The sequence below is a fragment of the Etheostoma cragini genome, chromosome 7, assembly GCF_013103735.1.
Source record: "Etheostoma cragini isolate CJK2018 chromosome 7, CSU_Ecrag_1.0, whole genome shotgun sequence".
In the NCBI taxonomy this organism is placed as follows: domain Eukaryota; kingdom Metazoa; phylum Chordata; class Actinopteri; order Perciformes; family Percidae; genus Etheostoma; species Etheostoma cragini.
In genome coordinates, this window is record NC_048413.1 from 15817012 (window position 1) to 15837901 (window position 20890).

A 20890-nucleotide genomic window follows, 5' to 3' on the forward strand; every position below is an offset into this window, starting at 1 on the left:
GTGCTTCTAGTTAGAGTTGGAAAAGTGTCTGTTAGTGACAGAGGACAAACAATTACAGGTTCAAAGGGCTTGAAACAGATTTACCGTAATCCCCTGTGTGGCTGTAGCCGATGCTATAAACCTGTAGCCCAGTCAAGTTAAGAGTTAACAGAGATGTAGTCTTGGCCAAATCGGAGGTGGATGTCCCAGACTCCCGCCTTTGGCTGAGTCTCGCTCTATCTAATCTGTCAGAGGGAGAGCAGGAGTGTGGCTGTAAAGTTCAGAGCTGGTAGTCCCCCAGAGAAGAAGAATTTCCTGGCGCAGGGGGGAGTTATCACTTTTGCATGCACTTTATCTGAGTCACATTCTCCGTAGGGTCTGAGCCCCCCTAAAAGGTTGGATCCTAGAATCGCCCCTGATTTATATGCATTATCATGTCAGTGTACTACGTAGTTTATATGCAGCCATGGGCGGATTATAAGTAACACTTTTCGTAGTTGCATTGTGTCTCTTTTCGATTCTTTTCCCCTTTTTAATGGTCATTTTGATCTCTCTTTGCATCTGTGTGACATCTCTTGTTGCATCTTTACTCTCATTTTATGTTTCTTTATGATCATTTTGAGTCTCTTGAGTGACATTTTGTAGGTGAAGGCCCTGTAAGCCTGTTCAGTACTCCATCCATGTATGCAGCCCCTACCTCATGAACAAAGTAGACTTTGGCTCCGGCGTACAGACCAACTCTGACTGTGGCTCTCACCGCAGCATTCATGCCTGAGACAGACAAATGAAATATATAAGACAACATCAGACTCTGTATGATACTTCCTGTCAGATATCATTTTAGGTTTCAACCTTTAAGTGACCTGAATGTTGGCAACAGAACAGTAGCTGAGTTTATGGAACTGTACCATCGCACCCTTGGTTGTCCAGTACACTAAAGGCCACAGTGTGTGCTTGTGTTGTGGCAGGCTGGCATGTTGCAGCTCTTGTTTCACCAGACAGCAGCTGTGGAAGGTCATTGCCACTAAAATTAGCCCCAAAGATGTGAAATAAGGGACCGCTTGGGCAGATAACACAAAGGGTTGGAGTCAGGTTTGGGGAGAGATATTCACCCCAAAACATGAGAAGAATATGATACCTTGTCCAGTTAAACTTAAAGTAGAGTTGATGGAGTCATTTTCTACAGGACCTTAATATAAGTTTTAAGTTCAATAGAGGAAAACACAGCCTGTATGGGGGACATCTTAATGAACTCTCAGCTCAACCATGATTTTTAAAGTTTAATCTCCTACACAATTTACTTTGTGCTTTGTCAGTAGTAAGAATATTTAAAGCCTTGCTGGATACACGTTAATCACAGGTGGTAAAGTGAATCTGAGATGTAATCCTGTTCATCATCATAGTCAACCATCCATCAACCTCTGACAGCTAACTGTGCCACTCTGACATCTTGTGTACAAAATGCAGCTGGCCCTTTTTGTTCTTTGGCCCATTAACTTAACTTAAATGTCATGCCAAGCATCAACATGAAACGTTATTGGCCTCTGTAAGACAGCTGGTTGGGACTCAGCAGGGAAGATGGCTGTCCGACACATTTGACCCCTCTGAAATGAAATAATTGATTCTCTGCTTACCTTGGGCGTCTCCTCCTGACGTCAACACGGCGATGGAGCGTCCAAGCCCCATCTTTGTGGGGTCCACGGTCGGATGGAAATCCTTGGACATGTTTCCAAAAGCAACCCGGGTAGACAGGCGGGTGGGATGAAGTAAAAAGAATAGTAGAAAGAACAGATCTGCTCTACCTTCATACTCGATTGAAGGCACAGGCTTTATGGACTACCGTTCCCAGAGACCACTCCCTCTGACACTCCTCTGACTCCACCTCCTCACTCACAGCTCCAGGCTACTACTAAATATACATCCGTTCACTTCTGACTGGCAAACGCAACGTCCCTCATGTAAAAGAAGGCAATTTGAATGTTTGAGCTTATGTATTTCCAATGAATACATACAAAGCAACAAATTAATGAAAAGGATTTTGAAACTTTGAGCTTACTCAGTCACTTCAACACATGAAATTAGCTGAAAAAAAGCTGTTTAGTACAATGTGTCAATTAACAGATTGGCTGATCAACACATTTGATCATCTAGTAATGTAAAAACAAACAAAAAAACACTACTTTCAGTAATAGGCCACAGCTTGCCAAATAAGCTTTTCTTCCTTTCATGTCATTGTAAAAAAGGTGTATTTTACATCCTGTACTGTGTGGTATCAATACAGTCCCTCTAAACAGGACAGTGTGTCGCGTGACGCTGATATGTGCACCTTGCAACATGTTTCTATAAAAAGGCTCATTATCTACTGGTCCGTGTCCTCCAATCGGCCGTGTCCTCCTTGCAACTGCGTGGAGGGGAGGGGGCGCGTGCGCGTTCATGGAAGGCTGAATCATGTGGACGCGCCGACGGTGTGGTTGTCATCAACAGAAAACTAGTACGCACTATAGCTTTAATGGTGAGCGACAACAACAGAATAAGACTTTAGGAAAAATATAATGTCAGGAGTTAAGAAACATTATCAGCCAAAAGAAAAAGTTTGGCCGACTTCCCATCTAAAGCAGCTGAGGCCAATACATCTTGACTAGGACTGCAACAAACGATAAGTGTTATTGTCATCATCATCAATAATAGTAACTCAGAAAGACACTTCCCAGGAGCTCAAGATAACATAATCAGATTGCATGTTTCAACACTCCAAAACCCCCAAAATAGTCTATTAAATATGATTCATGAAAGAGAAGCAGCAAATCCTGATTGTTTGAGCGTGCAAAAAATATTTAGCTTCATCAAAAAATACTTTATTCGAATTACTATCTAAATTGTTGACTGTTTGTCGATCGATCAAATACCTGATGAATTGTTTCAGAAATAAACCAGTTAGTCGCTAGTATGGGCGGAGCTCTAAAAACAATGCATTCTACATTTCACAAAATGCAATCATTATCATAATGCCATTTGACCCTTCCCTGCCCACATCTTTCAAACTCTATGGCGACAGTATAACTCAGACTTTAGAACGCTCTTCCAGAAGTACAGAATACAGTACAACTGTGGAATACATAGAAATTAGTGGGATGCCCCTTTAAATAACTTCAAGAGGTGAAAAAAAGTCATACAAGGCTGGACAGTAACACATATATTTTATTATAAACACTGTACATTAATCATTTTCAATCCAAACAAGAATATTCTGTTGTGATGCCATCTTAGTCTATATGTATACTAAAACACTGATGAGTCTTCACTGACCTTTTAAAATTCTCTCTCCAACATTTAGGTTTTGAGTCATTACATAAACATTGCTTAAATCAGGCGTAAATCTACATTGCAAACAAATGAGTGCCTTCAATGTAAAAGACCTATTATTTGACAGAAATAACATTGAATTTTAGAAAGCATCTACCAAGGGCGGTCATACACATTTATAAGTTTAAAAAAAACACAGATTCTAAAAATTATTATTCTAGCAGCGTTTCTTGGACTTTTCTTAAGACTAGCAACAACAGTGTTGGCAAACAAAAGTAGTTCCATTGAAGAAAAAAAAAGTCTTATCAGTACACCAGAATGAACTTATCCACTCTGGATATGAACAGTAAAACAAATACAGTACTTGTAGTGCAAAGTCATCGCTCCTGCAGTGGAGAGCTGTGTGGAGTTGAAGGGCCGAATGGGAGATTGAAACCAATTGGAACAAATGTCTGGAAAACAAAACAGATAAATATTCATATTAACTTGTATGTCTGTGAATATATACAAAGAATATGTATGTACACGTTTTAAAGTGTTCAGTTCAGTGTTGCGTGCCACTGTCCAACTAAATGTGATCACTTGTCGGGTTGTAGCACTGCACTATGTTGTATCGTACCGTGTGAATTTTAAAGGAATAGTTTTAATAAATTGGGAAATGAGGTCATTTGCTTTCTTGCTTTAAAAAGGTGGCGAATACCTTTCATAGGCACTTTATCTGTGAATACTCAAAACCTGCTTAGATTTAGTGTAGTGAGGTTTTAGCATCAGTCTGGTCTTATAGCATCACTTTACCGAACTCATTCATTGATGCTCTCAGCTCTGGTTAAAGATATTATTAAAAAATTGATGACCAAGTCCTATTTAAAACTATCATGTCAGTAATTTGATAGAGAAACGGTACACATTTTTCTGTACATGCACACTGTCAGCAGTATACTCACAAAGGACTCTTCGGAGTGCAGGATGGAGGCCAGCGGGTTCCCACAGCGGGGCTCAAGGGGGAGATACCCGGGAGCAGCGGGGACAGACCCTGAGGTGTAGGAGGCCACTTCCTCGTCCATACGAAGCTCCTCCAGACACAGAAGACGCTTACGCAGCATCGCCACTGCAAGACTCGGCGCACAAGTCTTCTGTACAATGAGGTCTGTAATAGAAAAAGTCACACTTCAAAAACATATTGACAAATTCAGGAAAATGTTCACTATATGTGTAACACTATAGAATGGATTGTTCTGAAATGTCAGTGTTACCTCTGTGCAGACAGTGAACTGAAGGGTTGGTCTGACAGACTGGCACTGACACAGAGGACGTCTCTTTATGTCCTGGCAGCGCCGGGCCATGCGGCTCGGGGCGCTTCTCAAAACGTCGAGCTCTTAACAAGGTTTTGCCCGTTGAAAAAAATATGACAGACTCTCTTTGCGTTGCTTGGAAGAACGGCTGTCCTCCCACAATGCTCTGCTCCTCCTTTACCTCCTCCTCCCCGCTGCTGACCCTGCTCGCCTCTGCCTTTTCTTCACTGTGGGATTTAGTCTGGAGGAGTGAGGGAGGACACAAACAAAAAACACAGATTTTACAGTACATTTCAAAAAAATAATCACAACTGAATTTCATTTGGATCTCCGGTTTTTAACCTCCATTCATTTCTTACAGTTGTGGCTTGAACTGGGAGCTGCCCTGCTCGTGTCTCAGGATCTTTGTCAGACACATTTGTGCTTTGCTCGTCCTCTTGATCATCAAATAATCTCTGGACAATCTCCTGCTCACAAACAAGAAAGTCATATGAACTGTGGTCGAGAGCAAAGTATGATTATTGCTGGTTAAAGATATGATAGTAGTAGTAAAAGTCTTCAGATCAAAATGAAAACTACTCTACATAATGTTAGACATCTTGTTTTAGTTATTTCATTAATATAAGGAGCACTTTAATGCAACAGTGGTGTAGGATCACCGGCACCAACTTATAAAATTTGCAATCCTGGATGCTGCATGCTGTATTTGATATTTAATTTTTCAATTTTTTTTTCTTAATACGTTTTTACATTCCTGTAATGCTGCATCCATTAGGTATATCTACACTGAAAATCAGAAAGTGATCAAGCCTTTTTTTGTAGCTGCCTTGACTTTGTTGAAAGAACTATTTTGGCTTTGAGTGTGGCTGAACTTTATCCTGCACATATAGATTATGTATCTCTTTTTTTTTTTGTGTGTGTGTTAAGAGTTTTGAACAGATTTGTGTAAAAGCTTTTTAGACGTGATATAAAATTGACAGGATTTCCTGCTCTCACCTCCTGGTGCGGCTGAAGGTTGGCTTTGCAGCTCCGCAGCCTGGGAGTGCCCGTGTACCCTGACTGTTGTGTCGACAGATAACATTTCTGAAAACAGCAGCATGGTGAAATAAGGCACTTACTGGGAGAAACACCACGTACTAAACAGACAGAGTGGGAACACTCAATGTTGTAAACTGACCATAGCAGACATGGGCTGATGCCTGGTGTTGCGGACCCTCTGTGGAGTCCAGTTCTCCTCGCCTGCTGGTGAGGATGAAACAGCAGCGTCACGTTGGGGTAAAGGGACAAAAGATAAGGATGCATTAGGTTTCCTAAGATAACAAGAACAACAATGCTGTGTCTTACCTGCTGGTCCTCCGGTAGCCTCAGCACGAGTTTTTCGAACCGGCACTCTCTGAGCCTGAGAAAAGACGCAACACAGTAAATGAAACTGTGGTTGTGTTTTAAAAGCAATGTAATACGATTTTTTTTTTTTAAAGGAGCCAAAGGGAAAACTTATTTGATGTGTACATACTGTGTAAATTGAAGTGCCTCTGCCAGACTGACAGACAGAGTTTCGGGGTGGGGACCCCAGAGGCCCTCGACCCTTCACTCCCTCGTTCTGCAGGATACTTTGCAGTGCAGCGTGGTCTGGGGAGAACTGCATTGACTTCATTGATCCTGTAAGAAGAGCACAAAGAAAACAGATTCAATTGACGTGCAAAGGCCCCATCTAACTCAGTGCAAGGAAGTGAAAAGGAGTATTAGCCAAAATGTCCAACTACTGCTTTCATCAAAAACTAGTTAGCAGCCCAGAAGAATACACAAATGTACCAAGACAAAACTTCACAATTCCGTAAATGTTTTGACTCTAAAACAACCTTTTATGAAGTGAGAAGACGTGACATTTCTAATTTCACCCAGTTGCTGTGATTGGGTTTAACAGCGTTTATATCTACTGTGATCACATACTGTTTATTCAGGTAAACATTAGGTTTCTAATCTTGTGCATACCGGTAGTGGGTCCAGCTTTTTGTCGACTCTTCATGACAGACACTCGCTGGGGCTGCAAACAAGAGAATTGTTATTAAAACATATTTAATTGATTTAGAACAATAAAAATGATAAAAAGTCTTGATTCAAACTAACTTAACATTCCAAACCGCAAATAAAAACCCATCAGTGAAAGTGTAGGGACCAAAGGCAAAAAAAGAAGGAAGTAAATGACAAGTATAAAACCTACTCACCAGAAAGTTATAGGGTTTGGAGGGTGAATTTGCAGATCTCAGACCTGTGGCACTTATTCCTTCGTTCCGGAGGATACTGAGCATTGCCGCGTGATCAGACTGGAAGTTCTCCCCTTTGTCTGAAAATACATGGGAAACACTGGTTACTGCTATTCACATGGAAGCAATGTAGTGAGCAATGTAGTTAACATCCCAACTAAAAAAGAGAGAGCAGGCAATCATGACAATCCAAAAGATTCTAGCTATCTCATTAATATACAGCTACACTGCTATTGTTTAACAGGTGATGTACATTCATCTCAATGGAGAAATGCAGTTGTTGCAACAGTATTAAAAATGTCCAATTAGTGCACTCTAGGTAAAAACAAACATCAGAGCATATGTAGTGTAAGTACTGCTTCTCCATTTATTAAGCCCCCGCTCATTAATAAAGAACACTTGTCAGTATAATGTAATACCACAAACAACATAATTCAAAATTACCAAAAGGTTGACTCAACACCTCTCAAGACTGAACATTATAAATTTCATGAGGTGTAGATTTGATCACAGGGCTGTTGTATTAGACTGCATTAGTTTTAGTTAGGTATGCCTTCTAAACTGGCAAATGAGTGCAAAAACACAAATGAGTCTCCATAGATTCAGTAAGCAAATAGATTCTGTTATATTGTGCACAACAGTGGAAGTGTACTGCTCAAAAGCATTGAAAAGGCAAGAACACATTTAACTTACCGGTTGCACTTTTGGAAAAATTACCCTGCATAGTCCGCTGCAAGTTTTGGTTAGCATGGGGCATCTTGGCTGGATCTTTGAGACTGAGCAGGCTCATGTTATCCAAACAGGCTTCTGTACTAACAGTAGGCTGTGCAGAAAAAGCAACCATGGTTTGATGAATAGCATTTTTATGAATGGATGATAAAGGATTGGACAAAGTGGCTGAAGTCCTCAATGTGTTGGACGGCCCAGCCTGTCCTGATAGCTGGGACGTACTTCCTGTAGCCTTTCCAATAGACTTCCCTGTACCTTTACTTGAGTCCATTTTGTGGTTTAACATAGCTGGGTGTTTAGTAGGTTTCGGTCTTATGTTTTGGGTTTTTAGACGAGCACTGCATACATTGTTTTCAGGTCGGACAGCATGAGTGCCGGTCCTTGATTGTAAAGGGGTGAGGGGCTGTTGATCTTCAGTTGCCATTCTTGAGCTCTTGGGCTGAGACAGGTTGAAAGGTACAGGCCTGGTGCTTGGCTTTTTCTTCTTAGTTTTCCCCTGCAGGAAAATGATAAAGTATGATTCACCTGATTAAACAGAAAATATTAGATTTAAATCTGCAGGACATGGACTTACAGCCAGAGGTTTCTCCTCCCACCTATAGTGAGATTTAGTGAAGTCAGACGAAGTCGGAAGACAGAGAGACTTTGCAAGCACTGGAAGCCTACTAACACCTGGCCGCACAGGTGCCTTCCTACCCATTTCAGAGTTTCCTGGCTCCAGGTTCTCAATATTCTGGTTGGAAAGGTGAGGTGCAGAAAGGCCTTCAGAAGGCTTTGGGTGCGCTGGCATTTTGTTATAGTCATTCTTTGTTCTGTGTGGAGATAACCAGTCAGTCGTAAAATAATACATGCAATTACAGTTAAACATTGTTGGATTTTCTTTGTATTGTATTACTATTGCCAATACCCGAGTTTAGGTAACAATACCAAATCCATTTTTGCTGCCTTTCTTGAGAAATATTTCTATGTCTTAATACAAGCAGCCACAAATTTCGATATAAATGAGGAACTCTCTGATTAAAACAATAAGTAAACAAGATTACAAATACGGGACAGTCAATGCCATCAGTTGGTACTTTCTAGCTGCACCCAAAAAAGTACTGAGGTTTTCAAATTCAGCCCTAAAGGTGGAAGAAAACAAAATGAAAAATATCTTGAGTACTTTATAAACTGGCTTACCTGTTGAAGTCACTGCGTATTTTGTTTTGACTTTGCTGACGAAGGACTGGAGAGGAGTCCATAATGACAGCAAGGTGTGAAGAGCAACTAGGAGCAACAAACAGCAAAAATAAATGAAAATCCAATCATTCTTTCACAAATAAAATAAAGCTTTCACATATCTGAAATTGTGTTTTTAAGAATCTTTAGCCTCTTTGGGATAATTTAGTCCAGATTTGAAAAGTCTATGCATAGTGGTTTTGGATCTGGACCTGGTCTAATGTGTCTACATAAATACATAAACGCTTAAATTCTTCCGTTATTGCATTTTCACAAATAGAATAAAGCTTGCAAAAATCTGAAATTTTGGTTTTAAGAATAGCCACGCTATGATAATTTGGTCCAGTTTTGACAGGTTTAGGCGTAGGGGTCTTGGATCTGGACCTGGTCTAATGTGGTCTACATATACAAAAAAAATCTCCCTTTATTGCGTTCTCACAAAGTCAATACATCTTTCACACATCTAAATGTGTTTTAGACGTAAGTAATAATTTACCTTAAGGACTTACACGCTTTCAATACGGTAAGAGGTTCAAAAAACAAAGGATCCGTCACTCGGCAAAGTAAGTTACGTTTCCCTGTTTATTCGGACGCTCTGAATCGAAAGCTAACTTCAGTGTCGTGCATTAAATAGTAAACTGTGTACAGAGATAGACTAAATACACAAACCATGCACCAGCAGAAACATCAAAACCAGACTACAATTTCTCTCAAAGTTTTAACAATTCACAATTTGACCACTCCAACGTTACCAAAGATTGGAAGCAAGGAAAACAAGCAAGTTAAGAAAGCTAGAGCGCCATGCAGCCGAATGCCAGGCACAGTAAAACAAACCTTTCATGCATTAAATAATGACATTTATTATTAGCCTAGTCAATAGCGCACATACTTGATAGTATTTATATCTGTGCACGTTGCAAACCAACGTCTTGAATAGCCCACATTGATGAAGAGAAGTAGATTAGCGTTAGCTTTGACCAGAGCAGAAGGCGAACAATAACTTCTGTTTTAAGCTGTTTTAATGTTAAAGCTTTTCTCGTGAGCACATGCTACATACACACGTAGAGCCGTTTATTATATAGGTTACATACTTTCAAATAGAAAAGAGCCTCTGTTACTTCCTTCTGTGCTTCCAATAAAGTTCTTCTAATACAATTAATTCCAAATGGTTTTCCAGGCGTTTTGTACAGGTTTAAATATCCCTTGTTATGTCCTTTTACACCGCAGTGAGTCAACTTCCTGGACAGCGGTTTTGTAAAAAGCGCGCTTCGCCATTGGTTACAATCGGATGCCGTATTAACCAATGACTGCGGGCACTTTGGTCATGAGAATTGTCGACCAATGAGCAACGGATTTTCATAAACAGCTCCATGGTAACGATGAGAAAGTTGTTTAATCACGTGATGGCTTTTTGCCGCGGCCAAAGACAATTTGCTGTCCAGCCCGCCAGGCTCCGTGGGACCAAAGCACTCGAATTGACTTTGTCTTTGGCTAACCAACCAAGACATAAAAGACGAACTGTGCATGAGGAAGGGACTCTAGGCTCTAGGGAGATATTTGTCGTGACCCTGTCAACGTTGTCTACCTACCTCTCCGTTATTTTATAGCGATAACTATAGCTAGATTATTTATTTGAAATGCTTTCTGCGAAACGTGAGATGTGGCAAGACGTCTAAAATCAGGCTAATTTTGGCTAGAAGGTACTATTGCAGTTTGTACATCGTTAAAACAACGTAAAAGACTCACATAGACAATAAAGTTAATTTTAATTTATACTTTTTATTGATCCCCAGTGGGAAAATTACAATTTTTACTGGGCTTTTAACTTTAGCTAAATTAAATGAGCGTTATAGATATAGCTAACTAATGCTAACACACCCGAGTTAAAGCCATAGACAGATTTATAGTGGAGAACAGGTTTCATTAGTATTTATTTTGTTGTTACTGTATTATTTACAAACTAGCTAGTTTTCTCTCCCTCTGCTCTAGCGAGCGTTAACTGACACGTAAATTAGCTTATGATGTCAATATATATACGGTCTATGGTTAAAGCTAACGTTATCTGCTAATTTAATTAACATCATAAGCTAATTTACGTGTCAGTTAACGCTCGCTAGAGCAGGGGGAGAGAAAACTAGCTAGATTGTAAATAATACAGTAACAATAAAATAAATACAATATAGTATTTATTTATAGTTCTCCACTATAAATCTGTTCTCCACAAATAAAACAAACAAACAAACTAAACATGTCTCCTATAGTCCTAGATTATAATTTTTTCCCCCCGATTTTCACATTCATATTGAATAGTAGTTGTAAATTCTATACTGTCACCGGCCCTTGAAGGCAGCAGAGGTGCAAGTAAGTCGTTAGCTACTTGAGTACAATTATGAGGAATTTGTGGTTTACTTTAAATTTCTATTTTATACTTTATACCTTTCTACATTTATTTGACTTTATTTTCTCGCTACTTTGCATATTAAGATTTCCTGACAAAATGTATGACATTTAATTTTAGTTATAAAACATTATGCCTTGTGATAACGAATGGGTTACCCGACAATATACCGGCACGTAGATTGTGAAAATGGTCTCCACTTCACCACCTACATACAAGATTAAATTCTGATTATAGCTTAATGCATCAGTAAAAATCCAACTATAATGATAAAATAGTTTCAAAAGGTACTATGTACTATCTATCAAGGAATTTAACTTGTAATGAAGTATTTTTATATTGTGTTATCTACTAAAGGATGTGAGTACTTCTTTCACCACTGGAAGGCAGGATCAGATCGTGTAGTAAACAATCAGACCCTTCCTCTCCATTAGTGACTTTGGACGGCCTGCAGGTGTCGCTGCCAGCAGGTTGCTAAAGCCTCATGCCTGCCTGACAGCAGCAACACAGTGTGGGTGTCTGCCTGTCACCCAGGGACCCTGTATCAACAGCAGAGGGAAGAAGAACAGACGTGGAGTTGGAAACCAGAAAGTAACTTTGCTGCAGACATGGACCTGCGGTCTGAGCTGCTAAAGTCCATCTGGTACGGTTTCACAGCCCTCGATCTGGAGAAGAGCGGTAAGGTGTCCAAGTCTCAGCTAAAGGTGAGTGGGAGGGGGGTCCTCTACCAGTAAAATTAGACTTTTATTTGTCTGACAATTCACTACCTTTTTGACTCTGCTGCCTCATTTCCTACATCAACTCATTTTCCATCACGTGGGCTCGCTCTGAGGAGGATGAGGTGAAAGTATTTGAAATGCTCAGCAGAATAAATGTCACAAATGCACTTCTTCTTTGGTCTTTGTTACATTTAATTCTGTGTTTCAATAAATAAGTCTGTACGCAATCTGATAATACTTATCGTCCTCGACATTTCCTGTGTCTTCAGATGAAATGCTTTCCAACAAGGAAGAAATTTGTTCTCTATATTTCGATACAAATGCTTTCACTGCTGAAAGAGGGCACAATATGCACCTTTGTCTGGCAAGAGCAACAGTTTGTCTCAGTCTCTATATGAATGGGAGCCCTCATTTCCAAGCTGTGCTTCCACTGGACCTCCATGTACCAGCTTGTAGTGCAAAGGGTTCTCTGGCACTGGACCTGACCAGAGAACAGCAAGTTGAATAGACATGAGCCTGTGTACGTCAAAAGAACATTGTTACAGTGAGAGCAAGGACAAAGTGGATACATGTTGGTGATTATTGTCTCTAGCCACAGGACGTCAATGAAGCCACTGTATTTTGTTGATCTCATTGTTATGTCACTTCTCGGTCTGCTGTGTATCAGACTCCATTTCCAGCCACCTCCACTTTCCTGCGATATGCTGCCTACCCCTGCCGGCCCACAGCCAGTCAGCCTCATGACTAGGCTTATCCCCCCCATGCATGCAGCCTGTGTACAGGCATCGGGTTCTTTACACGCGCTCAAAGAAAGAAGTTCGCATGCCGTGGCCTCAAAACTGACAGATGTTGTAGTGCACTGGAGACTAGAGACAGGATGTGGTTATGGCTCAACACACAGAGACTGGTTGTCTGATAACATGCAACAAATATCTTAAAACATTGCATGCTCTCATTGGAAGTTATTTATTGCAGTGAAGGTACAACTAGTAGTAGTAGTACACTGATTTCATATAGTAGTTTACGTAACTTATAATTTACTTTAAAGAACAAACAAAAAAACATCCTACAAATCGTCTGAATTGTTTTCATGTCTCATAGATATTTCATTGCCATCTTTTCTTTTGTATTGCCTATTATCACATTTTTTAATTCATATACACCTTTATATTTTCATGCACTTTTTTCAATCCTTCAACTATATTTTTAACAAGTCTCTTGTTTTACAATTTGGCTTTTTTGTTTGTCAGTCACCTGTAAAGCACTCCGAGCTGCACTGAATGTATAAAAACTGGTGTACAAATTAAATTTGGTTTTAGTGATTTTAAACCAACTAAAAAGGTTCTTTTTTTGCAGTTCAAACATTGGGCCATGTATTACACTGACTTCTTAAACCCACATTTCTTTATATTTTTGCACTAGTGTATGTGCAAACAGTCGCAGCAGAAATGTCAAAATTTCAGTTCCCTAAAGATCAAAAGGATTATTTCTCTGGATGTGTTATTTATTTATTTTATTTATTTATTAATATTTCTCTCCTGTACATTGTGATTTTTTAGGTGCTGTCCCACAACCTGTGTACAGTCTTATCCATCCCACATGACCCAGTTGCTTTGGAGGAGCACTTCAGGGATGATGATGATGGTCCAGTTTCCAGTCAGGGTTATATGCCTTACCTCAACAAATATATTCTGGACAAGGTGATACAACTTAACTATCATACAATAAGATATATTCTGCTCTTTTTGTTTTGTCTAATTGTAATGTGTAGTCAAGTGTAATGTGTTTCATTTACCATTTCATTTCAATACACTGCAATATTTATTTGTTATTCATTCTTAACTACTTTTTGCATAATGTGCATACAAAGCTATTATATATACATATATATATATATATATATATATATATATATATATATATATATATATATATATATATATATATATATATATATATATATAGTTGCTCTCAGGACTTTGCACCAGGTCCCCCCCTTTTTTTTTTCTGCACTACTTATATTTTATATTTCATGTCGACACTGTAATGGGGTTGCTTCAATCTCGTTGCACAGGTACTGCACTTGTGTATAATGACAATAAAAACATTCTATTCTAGGATGCTGTTAACGTTTTTTTCAATCTGTGCATTTTGTAATTGTAGGTTATTGAAGGCTCTTTTATTAAGGAAAACGTAGATGAGCTCTGTTGGACACTTACAGCAAAGAAAAACTACCAGACGGACAAAACCAGCAGTACTGTTCTGCCAGAGAAGGATGCTTTTCGACTTTGGTGCCTTTTTAATTTTCTCTCTGAAGACAAGTACCCTTTGGTTATGGTCCCTGATGAGGTAGGTTCAACTAGAATATATTGTGATTTAAAGGAATTTCTTTACACTCACTCATTATAATTTCTATCACAAAAAAACTTTAAAATAATCTTTTATTGAAATATTTATATGGGGACTGTAAAAAGCAGTTTCTATTCTAAGATCATCCAAATATGCTCATCTTGAATCAAAGTTGATAATAACAGTTGTTTCTAAATTTAGCCACTTGGATACATTTTGTATAGTTATTGTACTATGGTACTAATGGTGAGTACAGTTCAGAGACTGTAGTCAGTAATTGGTGAACTAAAAGTGCTGGTGGTGGATCTACAACCACTTAATACACCCTGCCTGAAACCTGGTTTCTTGCCATGATGGAACGCTGTGCTCTTTTCATGCACCAGTGTGGGCTGGTTTCTCACTTGCAAACTCTCGGTTTGGTTTCCTGTTGTGTTTTTTTCACAGCTGCTGCCAAGAGAAAGCCCTACATTTCAAGGGCAGACTATTCTCTATCATGCTGAGTTTAAGAAAACATTATCCAGTTTTATTTGATTATGTGCCTTACACCCACCAACCGCTGTGCGAAGAAATCTGTGGTGTAATGAGTACTACAGTGTCGTAAAAACTGTTACTAAAGTATATTTGATTGAGAAGTAACATAAATGAAAGTTACTCTTAAGAAAGGACATTTTGGATGTGGTCTTTACTGTGGTGTTGTGTTGAAAATTGTAAACAACTAAAAAAATCCTATCTGCTAATTAAACATTTATTGTGATTAGCTCCCCGACTGTAGTGAAGGAAAAAAACAACTTTAGAGAAAAGTCACTAAAATTCGTTCAAAACAAAAACACTCACCAAAAAGATCATAAAAAGTACTTGATTATAGGTGAATAAATAATTAACCTAGTAACTTCTTACCCTGAGTATAATGCAGCAAAGACAGATTTTTAAAATGAACCACAGTAGTTGTCATTCTCAAGGCCTTTGGTTTCTTTTCCTCTTTAGGTGGAGTACCTCCTCAAGAAGATATGTATGGGTATGAGTATTGAGTTCAACTGTGTTGAATTAGAGGACTTCTTCTCCCAAGAATCAGTGCAGCAGAGCGGCATTACCGTTTGGGTTTTTCTGGCGATGATGAACTCAGGAAAGATAACCAGAGGAATTGAAAAGACCATAATCAGCATGGCTATAGAGGAAGTGTACAGGGAGATAGTTGGTGATGTCCTCAAAGAGGTAGGGGACCCATCTGCGACCAGAGGTATGTGTTTTGGTTTCTGACTTTCTTTGCATTGTGTTGGTGACAGTAGATGTGTGTGTCGGTCGGGGTGTATGCAGGGTTATCTGTGGAAGAAAGGCCAGCTGAGGAGAAACTGGAAGGAACGCTGGTTCACCTTAAGGCCGAGCAACTTGTCCTACTACACCGGGGAGGACCGCAAGGACTGCCAGGGCAACATAGTTCTGGACGGGAACTGCTGTGTTGAGGTAAGCAGCTGGAGATGATCATCTTTCAAAGCTAAACACCGTTAACACTGGAAAGAACTGTGTAGTCATTGTCAGATTATTCAGAAAGAAAAATACATACTGCTCATGTGCTTTCTTTTGTACATTTGAGTCCAAATTTCATTCTTTACGCTAGTGGTTTCAAACCCAGATGTTGGTGCTCCCCCCAAGGTATGGCAAGATTAGGGTGAAAGTGGTCACAAGATGGTTAACAGATGTTTTTATTTTTTTCTTGTGAACTACTGGCCAATGTCCAAAGAAAGATTTCAAATTAAACACTCGCTGAATTGCTTGAAATTCATAGTCAGGAGTTGCCTGTATACAAATAATTGGGGTTAGGGGGAGGGCAGAAATGTTTTGTTTTAAAGCAAACCAGTGTTATTTTAATTTGGACCCTTTCCTTGATTAAGGGCATTTCAGTTTGATCCGGAACAAAATTATGTGAAAACTCCTGAGAACCATGTTCTGGACCAAACAGACGATCCTTGGTCCGATGAAAGGAGGCTGTCTCTGTCCAGATCAAATTCAATCATCATTTGGTTCATATGTAGTGTGATATATTTTTGGGGATGGTTTGGACTTTTAGAAGAGGCAACAAAATAACAACGCAACAAAATGAGCCGTAGTAGCACATGGGGAGAGACCAAATGCCTAACCAACATTTAGTCCGACAGCATGGTGGCCCAATGGTTAGCACTGTGGCCTCACAGCAAGAAGGTTTGTGTTCCAATCCAAGTCGTTCTGTGCCTGTCTGTGTGGAGTTTGTATGTTCTCCGGGTGCTCCGGTTCCCCCACGATCAAAAAACATGTACCAGTCAAGGCACTGGTCAAGATCTGGAGTTGGTCTCTGGGCGCTGTAAATGGCTGCCCACTGCTCTCTCGAGGGATGGGGTAAATGCAGAGAATGAATTTTGATGTATGTGTATGTGACAATCAAGTACCTTGATTTTGTGTTGCATTTCTATGTCAATGTCCGAATCGCAATGGACAATTAAAAACGAATTACAAAAAAGTCAAAATCAATGCAACCAGAGAGTGTGTCATGGATCTGGTGAACGCACCTCTTCAACTCCAAACATTTATCAGATTTCAGGCAGCTCCCTTTGGAGCCACAAAAGGCTTTATACATCTTTTTTCACATATGCAGTAGTACTACCCAAGACCTGTTCTGCTATTACAAGTTTTTTTTTTTTACTACGCAGTTTGCTCACAATAGACACAACTTACCATTGTTATGCTTTCTGTTAAGATGCATAATGCAGTGTTACTAATTACTTCAGGCCCCACCTCCCAAAAAAAGAGAGAAAATTGCATAACCCTCCTGCTTTTCTGAACTTTTCTACCCCCAATAATTTGGAAACTAAATGTTGCTTTGTTTCAGATTTCCTCACAAATCTCACACGGCTCAAGTGAACTGGACTCTATATTAGTGTGCCAGCCTTGCTCTCATGAATGACCCAATCTGATACTGAAGCGACTGTTTGCTGGCTTTTGACATGAGCACAGGGTCAATCATTAGCTTTTCAAGGCCACACAGTACCATACAATAACAAAATAACATTTAGGAATACATAGTTAGGTATGAGCACAATTCACAGCATTCACTTCAAAAATCTGGTCAAGTCCTGTTATTTTTCAAGCAAGAATATTACACACTGCAACATGTGTTACTCTAAAGGAAAACAAGCAATCATTCTAAAACCATGCTTTATTATAGGAAGTAGACGATCAAATATTGTTTGGTCGCTCAAAATGGATCACAAACGTCTTTAACCCTGTGAGTTCACCATTTTTTTCTCCTCACCACTGTTTATTTGAGAAATGGTCAAAACAAAAGTAACAAGAGAAGTGAAGGAGGGATATTTATTCATTACATTGAATGTTTTCCTCGTTGAACAGGTGCTACCAGACCGGGATGGGAAGAGGTGCATGTTTTGTCTGAAAACCCTCTCCAAGACATATGAGATGAGCGCCTCAGACACCAAACAGAGACAGGAGTGGACTACAGGTCAGAGGACACTCACATTGATTGAAATAAAACACTACTAAGTCATAGATCCATCTTATAAGCTTTATTTTCATATGAAGACTTTAAACACTATCTTCTTCACAGCCATTCAAACAGCTATTAGGCTGCATGTGGAGGGGAAAACGTCCCTCCACAAAGATTTGAAAATGAAGCGGCGTGAACAGCGGGAGCAGCGGGAGAAGAGACAGCAGGCCAAGGAGGAGGAGCTGCACAGGCTGCGGGCCCTGCAGGAGGAACGGGAGCGTAAGCTGGCGGAGTTGGATCTTCTGAAGGAGGCCCAAAAGCAGGCTCAGGCCCTCCTGGAGCAGGACGAGCAGAGGAGGCGCCAGCAGCATGAACAGCTCCAACGGGCCCTGGAGGTCCAGCTGCGAGAGGCTGAGGAGGTGAGTGTGGAGGCAAAAAGGGAAGAAAAGAGTTTGCATTACGGAGCAATAGGATTCGAGCGTTGATTGGTTCTTGCTTCTTGCTGTGCGTCTCAAGGCTCGGGTCAGCATGCAGGCAGAAATGGCTCTAAAAGAGGAGGAGGCAGAGAGACAGAGGAAGAGGATCCAGGAGCTGGAGGAGATGCAGAAGCGTTTAGAGGAGGCGCTGCAGCAGGAGATCAAAGCCAGGCGAGATGAGGAGGCCTTCCGCTACGCTCAAGCAGGGTAGAGTGTTATGTAGCCACCCATCTCGGCTAAAGATGATTAGAGACACATGCACCTTCACAGCACAATAAGAATTCAGTTGTTTTGGTTAAGAGCTCGCAAACAGTAATCTGTTAGCTGTGAGAAGGAAGGTGCTCTTATGTGCAGACAGCAGATATTAAACTCAGCTGTTGAACGGTTCATGTTGCGTTATGTTCCTGAGGAAGTTGAGCTCCCAACAGAGGAAGTTGTTAAACGCTGCCATCAGTCAGATCTATTGTGTCGCTGTTTCTGTGCTCTCTAAACCTTGTCATGTAAAAGATGAATTGATCAGATTCATTTGCAAACAGCTCGCATTATGCTCTGTGCATCTTCCCTCACTACGATGTCTGAAACATAATGTTTCGGACATCATAGTATCATAGTATATAATATACATATTTGATCCTTTTTGTGAGAAGTCAGTCGTACATTTCTAAATGTTATTGTTTGTGTTCTCTGTGGTGTCCAGCTTACTGGCAGAGGAAGAGGAGAAAATGAAGGCCCTGATGAGACTGCAGGAGGAACAAGAGGAGTACATCCTGAAGACACAGAGAGAGAAGCAGGAGCTCAAACAGGAAATGGAGGCCAAGTCCCGGTCCCTGGACGAGGCGCAAAGGCAGCTAGAGCAGGTCCGCGCCAACCGGCACAGGGTTGACCAGGATGTAGTGGTAAGAACCAATAAATACAAGCCTCGCAGTTAAATAAGAAAACAATCAAATCATCAAAACTACATTTAACTGAGTCCAAGCTATTGATCTCTTTGAGGAAATGTTGCTTGTTGGGGATCTAGTGTAACAGTACTGCTTTTTCGGCTTAAATTTGATGTTGCACACCTGTAAGTTGGATTTCAAGCCTATACTACTTTTATTCATTAAATACATTTCATTTGTGAATTTGTGTTCATTTAACCAGGTAAGAGCCTGTTGAGATTTAAATCTCATTTACAAGGATGACAGAGCCAAGACGACGCCATCTACGTACATGTACAGACAGGGCAACACATTACAACATGCAGTATAACACAGACATTGATGGGAAAAAACGACAGCTTTTATAGTCGGTCCTTTAAAATAGTTCTATGATTTTAAAGTCCAACCAGCAGCACAGTTTTAAACAAGTGTCAAACAACTGAGTCTAACTGGTTCACTTATGCCTCCTATCTATTTACAGAGGCTTACTCTGTCCTTTGGAGACTTTGTGTGACTTATTTTATGAAGTTTTTGGTTTATTTTTTAATTTAATGATATCACTACTACAAAGTGGGGTGTTATTTCTGCTTTGCTAATCTCCCTAAAGAGAGCCAGTATTGAACATTCCTCTATATTGTAATTGTCAATATCTTTTCTTTAATGTGACAGAACATTTTAAACTCGTAATACTTATATAGTTAGATATACGTATTACTGATATTTGTATTAATTGTAGTCGGTGGAATTGCTAACAGAAGTTTATTTCTTTATTGCTTGTAGGTATTAAGCATTCATTTTAATGAGCTGCTGTTTATCTCTGACAGGCTGCACAGCGGAAACTTCGCCAGGCGAGCACCAATGTCAAACACTGGAACGTCCAGATGAACAGACTGATGCGACCAATTGGACCAGGCGGTATGTGTCCCATCGGAATATTTTTTAACCATGGAATTTCTTCTCTATTTCAGCATCTGTTTACAAAGTGTGATTTCACTGGCTTGCTGTAAACGTTCACTCACTCCATTTTTTGAAGTATTTTGTTTGTGCTATTTTTAGAGAAGAGACCATCGTTGGGAAGCTCCTTCTCAAGCTTCCAGATCCCCACACAAAGAGATCCCGGTCTGCGTCTCAGAAGGAGATCAGGATCAGAGAATCAGGACGAGGAGAGCAAAGAGAATGTTGACACCACAGCTGGATGTGATTTAGAGAAACGCCACTCGCATGCCTCTAATGGAGACATGGACATCCCCTGAAAACATGACTCAGACAGGCTGCGTTGGTCAATTCTGGTCATTCTGTAAGGTTTTCTGACTGGAAGGGCAAGAGATAAAAACAGTGGCACATCTACACTTAAAACTGAATTTACTACCAAAAGTACTACCATTTCAATTAAAGGTTAAATTTACTGACCTTGTTTCACAGACAGAAACAGTTTAAAACATTTGCATTTGCAGAATCAACTAATGCTTTGACTGCAGCCTGTGTGAGGCCTGTTGTGGACTTAACAATACCTCAATGCAAAAGAAATGAGCTGTAAGCAAGGTCCTGGAAGTACAAAGTAAGTTGTGATGTTTAAAGGCAAATACTTACATACAATGCAAGGGAGCTTATTTGTTTAGCTCTGTAATATAGCCACATAACAATGTTTATTTTCTTTTTTTTAAGATTCTTTTTTTGGGGTATTTTAAGTTGTTACCTCGATAGGACAGCTTAGACATGAAAGGGGAGAGAGAGGGGGGAGTGACATGCAGCAAAGGTCAGCAGGTCGGAGTCA

General features: G+C 40.0%; 3 protein-coding genes across 6 annotated transcripts in view; 1 reads left to right on the plus strand and 2 right to left on the minus strand.

Annotated features, from left to right (window-relative positions):
* LOC117948064 (ATP-dependent 6-phosphofructokinase, muscle type-like) overlaps positions 1-1799 on the minus strand; it is a 9902-nt gene extending 8103 nt beyond the window's left edge. Inside the window, exons 1-2 of the mRNA XM_034877513.1 lie at positions 1614-1799; positions 653-750 (exon numbers count right to left, since the gene is read on the minus strand). Coding sequence (XP_034733404.1) covers positions 653-750; positions 1614-1704 — 189 coding nt within the window. The 5' untranslated portion in view covers positions 1705-1799. The remainder of the gene's footprint in view (positions 1-652; positions 751-1613) is intronic.
* Positions 1800-3159: 1360 nt separating this feature from the next.
* On the minus strand, positions 3160-10058 carry troap (trophinin associated protein). 3 transcript variants are annotated; one of them, XM_034877673.1, is made up of 14 exons: positions 9877-10058; positions 8747-8833; positions 8142-8379; positions 7532-8063; positions 6800-6918; positions 6567-6618; positions 6088-6233; positions 5919-5973; positions 5752-5813; positions 5571-5657; positions 4934-5041; positions 4536-4815; positions 4227-4429; positions 3160-3734 (listed from the first exon to the last, which is right to left on the minus strand). In XM_034877673.1, the coding sequence occupies exons 2-14, from the start codon at positions 8806-8808 to the stop codon at positions 3660-3662; spliced, it is 2019 nt and encodes a 672-aa protein (XP_034733564.1). In that variant the 5' UTR covers positions 8809-8833; positions 9877-10058; the 3' UTR covers positions 3160-3659. The 3 variants fall into 3 exon arrangements, with proteins under 3 accessions (XP_034733564.1, XP_034733562.1, XP_034733563.1); XM_034877671.1 differs by having other exon boundaries at positions 5752-5816; XM_034877672.1 differs by lacking the exon at positions 9877-10058 and adding an exon at positions 9675-9856 and having other exon boundaries at positions 5752-5816.
* Positions 10059-11791: 1733 nt separating this feature from the next.
* LOC117948313 (differentially expressed in FDCP 6 homolog) lies at positions 11792-20709 on the plus strand. 2 transcript variants are annotated; one of them, XM_034877900.1, is made up of 12 exons: positions 11792-11887; positions 13462-13602; positions 14066-14251; positions 15236-15463; positions 15566-15712; positions 17448-17507; positions 17630-17738; positions 17844-18142; positions 18240-18406; positions 18897-19095; positions 19941-20031; positions 20173-20709. In XM_034877900.1, the coding sequence occupies exons 1-12, from the start codon at positions 11792-11794 to the stop codon at positions 20367-20369; spliced, it is 1920 nt and encodes a 639-aa protein (XP_034733791.1). In that variant the 3' UTR covers positions 20370-20709. The 2 variants fall into 2 exon arrangements, with proteins under 2 accessions (XP_034733791.1, XP_034733793.1); XM_034877902.1 differs by lacking the exon at positions 17448-17507 and having other exon boundaries at positions 20173-20369.
* Positions 20710-20890: the final 181 nt, after the last annotated feature.

What these genes read in the sequence shown, in the direction of transcription:
- LOC117948313 (XM_034877900.1), top strand. Translation starts at nt 11,792, where the DNA reads ATGGACCTGCGGTCTGAGCTGCTAAAGTCCATCTGGTACGGTTTCACA. An exon ending in AGCTGCGAGAGGCTGAGGAG is followed by an intron (nt 18,143 to 18,239) that starts GTGAGTGTGGAG and finishes GTGCGTCTCAAG; the next exon opens with GCTCGGGTCAGCATGCAGGC. An exon ending in TTCCGCTACGCTCAAGCAGG is followed by an intron (nt 18,407 to 18,896) that starts GTAGAGTGTTAT and finishes TGTGGTGTCCAG; the next exon opens with CTTACTGGCAGAGGAAGAGG.
- troap (XM_034877671.1), bottom strand. Translation starts at nt 8,808, where the DNA reads ATGGACTCCTCTCCAGTCCTTCGTCAGCAAAGTCAAAACAAAATACGC. An exon ending in ATACGCAGTGACTTCAACAG is followed by an intron (nt 8,380 to 8,746) that starts GTAAGCCAGTTT and finishes ATCTCCACACAG; the next exon opens with AACAAAGAATGACTATAACA. An exon ending in ATCAGCCCATGTCTGCTATG is followed by an intron (nt 5,658 to 5,751) that starts GTCAGTTTACAA and finishes TGCTGTTTTCAG; the next exon opens with AAATGTTATCTGTCGACACA.